Source organism: Bombyx mandarina, chromosome 15 (genome assembly GCF_030267445.1).
Source record: "Bombyx mandarina strain Sakado chromosome 15, ASM3026744v2".
Taxonomy (NCBI): Eukaryota; Metazoa; Arthropoda; class Insecta; order Lepidoptera; family Bombycidae; genus Bombyx; species Bombyx mandarina.
In genome coordinates, this window is record NC_143221.1 from 4,137,892 (window position 1) to 4,141,834 (window position 3,943).

At 35.8% G+C, this 3,943-nt stretch overlaps 1 protein-coding gene across 1 annotated transcript; it reads right to left on the reverse strand.

The window, feature by feature from the left end:
* Window positions 1–1,933: 1,933 nt before the first annotated feature.
* Window positions 1,934–3,719, reverse strand: LOC114245462 (lipase 1). Its single transcript, XM_028177634.2, has one exon. The coding sequence runs from the start codon at window positions 3,684–3,686 to the stop codon at window positions 2,415–2,417; it is 1,272 nt and encodes a 423-aa protein (XP_028033435.2). The 5' UTR covers window positions 3,687–3,719; the 3' UTR covers window positions 1,934–2,414.
* Between the last annotated feature and the right edge of the window lie 224 nt (window positions 3,720–3,943).

Genomic DNA, 3,943 nt, shown 5'->3' on the forward strand with positions numbered 1-3,943 from the left:
TGTAAAAACTTTTTTGTTCGAACTTTTTCAAATAAATTACCTAATCTTAATTTATCAAAAAAAAAAAAAACCGTTATACAAGGTCAAGTGCATATTGTTATTGCTAGCGATGTTGTGAGGCACCGCACACACATCGCTTCCGTTACACTAGTCTGATATAACTATGACATTTTGCCCATCGGGACCCTATGTAGAACGGAGTTTGTGTGTCGTCAGAACGAGGACAGTCCGCTTATGGACATCACACAATGGGTGACATCGACCCATACCGAATTAGTTTGGGTCACTTGATCAAATTAAAAAAACTCATTGCGGTGTCAGGTGTCGGTGACACAAATTTAAGGGCCGAGATTCTACAGAAGAGAATTGTTAGGAGTCTCCGCTCTACAGTTGACTCTTTGGTCGTATATAGAGCAGGGTGGGACAGTGCTCTGAGGAATATACTATGCAGAGTATCCCCCTCCTCTAGTTGTTCGCTCATTGTTGAGCATCATGATGCATCTGTGATCTGCAGCCACTTATGTCGGTCAGTGACACAGTGAAGTCGGCCAGTCTTGTGTCCAGGTGCTCAGAGACATGGTTACTACATCTTTTCGCGTTCCGACTCCTGGAACGTTTTCTATCCACTTTACCTGTCATTATGAATATTTCTAGTTACAAGATTCGCAAAGTGTAAGCTTCTATCATATCAGGATCCCCGACCATTTCTCACAGGAATACAATCCTCCTCTAGGGATGGCTGAGCCTGTGGTAGAGCTTATATCCATAAAATCCAAAACATATATTATTTAGATTTCGTTATTAAAGGACATCTTAAAATGATCCCACAGATATGTATCTATTATACATTAGACCCATTCACAATTCAGAATTAATCATTTGAAAATTATAATTTAGTTATTGAGTTCCACCCTCACGTCTCTGAATCGAAATAGTCCTCGAAAGTCGAAGTCAAATTTACCAAATAAAAAATAAAAAGAGTTTTTACTATTGCGTTAATGAAATGCACTGCGTGTAGTCGATACTGTTAGCTCATGGTTACAAGGTATGTTTGGGACATATTTTAACGATTTTTGATGTATGTAAGAGTAAAAATTATATTAATTGAATGTTCATCTTTGAAAGCGGGCGGAGAAGAGTCCGGAGAAATTGTTAGGTCTCGATTGTAACTATAGGTGAAGTCTGCTTTTTAATGTATTAGCGAGTAGATGAAATTACGGCCCATCTCATGTTAAATAATTACCATTTAACTTAAATACAACTGTTTGCTTTGGAACATAAGATTAAAGTCGTAATGTTTTTAATTTAAGGCTGAGCTCCACTACCATCTAGCCTATCGGTATACGTCATGGCATACCTCATATTCATTATAGGAACCCATAATATCCTTAACAATTACTGCTAAGCACCTATAGATACAGATCCAAGTTTCATGTATTCTGTAGCGACTATTCTATCTTTAAGATGATGATGATGATCGCACGACAGCGACAGAATTTTTTCTGTGTTTTTGTGCAGTTAGCTCCTCTATTACTGAAATGTCCAGTTTTACTATCTTGTAAATTATTTTATTATTATTTCGAATAGCTTGTATCTTATACAGTTCATTTTCTGAGCCAATTGTAAAGGTTAATAAACTAACAAAACACTTAATGAATTCTCAATGTACAATAAACTCATTTAGAATAACAGACACGTAAATAGAAGGTGAACGACTTGATCCTCCTTACTAACTTTTTATTTTCAAATAATCAATAAAAACAAGAAAATTGGACTTCGTCAATAGACTATTTCATAATTAAAAAGTTGAAAATAAATCAGCTTATTACAGTAGATCAGACTTTAGGGGGATGGTCTGAATGGAAGATGTCAGGAATTTAATTTTTTTCTTGATATATAATAATATGGTAAATCGGGAAAGTTCATGTATTCATTATTTTGTATATATATTCAGTTAAAATTGTTGATAATATTGGCAAGAAGAACTTAGTACAATTTAAAACAATACTCGTAGATGTGGTATTAAAACTAAACGCAGGACGTGACAAATTATAGGATAAAATTTTGTTTCGGGTTTCATTTATATTTTGGCTTTCTTCTTATTTTTCTTCACCTTATCAGCACAGCAAAATTTTCTCTTCCATTCTCTTCTATCAGCCGTCAACTCAACACTCACTCCTCTCTCTCTCTCTCTCTCTCTCTCTATCTCATATCGTCATTCACACAATGCATCCATGTCTTCTTCGGTCGACCTCTTGCCCCTCAACCTTGCACTACCATTTCCATACATCTTCTAGTCACATGCATTCTCTCTCTACGCATCACATGTCCATACCACGCAAACTTTATATTTTGTCTTTAAAAATACCATAAAACTTAAAATAAAATTTGTTTAAATGAATTTATTATATTAATTAGTTGTACTTATTTAAGTACTCAAACATTTTCGGAAAAAGATACTCTTTTATGTTATCGTCCCATAAATGATTGTGGTGACTCCAATAAGCAAGAGGAATCTCGTAATTTTCTAACAAATTTGGTAATTTCGAGCATAAAATTTTAACATCTTTCACGGAAGACAACCAATCACTTTTGGCACTGACGAGCACTAGTGGTGCGGTCACTAAGGACATATTGTAGTTGGCAGGATGTTGCCTACCGTATCTTTTCAGATTACCGCTTATTCCTTCATCGTAACGTTGAAACTTACCAGACCTTATAAGTTGACCGAAATGATCGGCGTTTTTAATTGAAACTCCGTTTAGTACGTGCCCAAATACAACCGAAATGCGTTTGGGGTTTATAGTCCCCTGTACATAGCCAACAGTAAGGGCTAGCATTGTACCACATATTTCATCCGGTACAAGTTGACATAATGCTTCAAAAGCAACGTGAATGATGTGATTCTTTCCGAGGAATTCTCTTATTCCTATGTCGGAGAGAAATTGTTTAATTAGACCACTGCCTTGTGCTGCAATTATTGAGATAATACTTTCGGTATTTTTTAACCAAGCCACAGGAGCAAGATGAATGGATAAGTTTATCATTTCATTATAATGTGGTTTTAAAGAATTCATTACGTAAAAATTTGTCGTTCCTTGAGAGTGTCCAATGAAATTGATCTTCGCTTTCCCGGTATTTTGCAGAACATAATCAACAGTGGCTGGTAGATCATAGTTTCCGTGTTCATCAAATGTATAATCCCAATACTCGGGGTCTATGTTTGCATCAAATCGCACGTGTTTCCGAGAGTAGCTGTTTCCTCTGTGATTGGCTGCCCATACGTCGTAACAGTTGCGTGCTAGAACGAAGCCGATTCCTATTTCAGAGCCCGCAATTATCCATCCATCAGAGCTGTCGAGTACACCGTGCATCAGAAGAACTGGATAGTGTCTTGAAGGTGCATTGCACTTTGCTAAGATTCTAAATATCGTGAGTATGTATCCGTCTTCAGTGGTTACTGTGTGCTCTTCACTCGGGTAATTGTATTTTGTGGTTAATTCAGTAAAATTCAGATACGTATCTTCATCATACCCGAAGGCTTTTTTCAGCCCGCGTTTTTCAGGTATCGTGTAAGATATGAGTTTTTCTGTTCGATTAATCGGATGTAACGAAAAAACATTCTTGTGACAAATCTTCAAACATAAAATCGTTAATATTATTTTAACACACAATAAATGATACATCTTCCTGATTTTATGAAATCTTATAAATATCTGTTTCCGTAGCAAACAAGATGTTGTTTTATAACATTCGGCTGACCTTACTTTAAGGTCTTGAAGCCATGGATGTATTAACGTACAAGTCTGAAGGTGCATTTTTTGTTCAGTGACATTTAGCTTCTTGTTCCTAGATCAATTTAATTATGAAAAGAAAAAAATAAATTCGGACAGAGAAGGGTACTAGAAAATCGCTTTATGATTATTTTTTTTTGATGATTGAG

Bases quoted from the DNA above. Each gene is read 5' to 3' on its own strand.
- LOC114245462 (XM_028177634.2), bottom strand. From the start codon at position 3,686: ATGTATCATTTATTGTGTGTTAAAATAATATTAACGATTTTATGTTTG.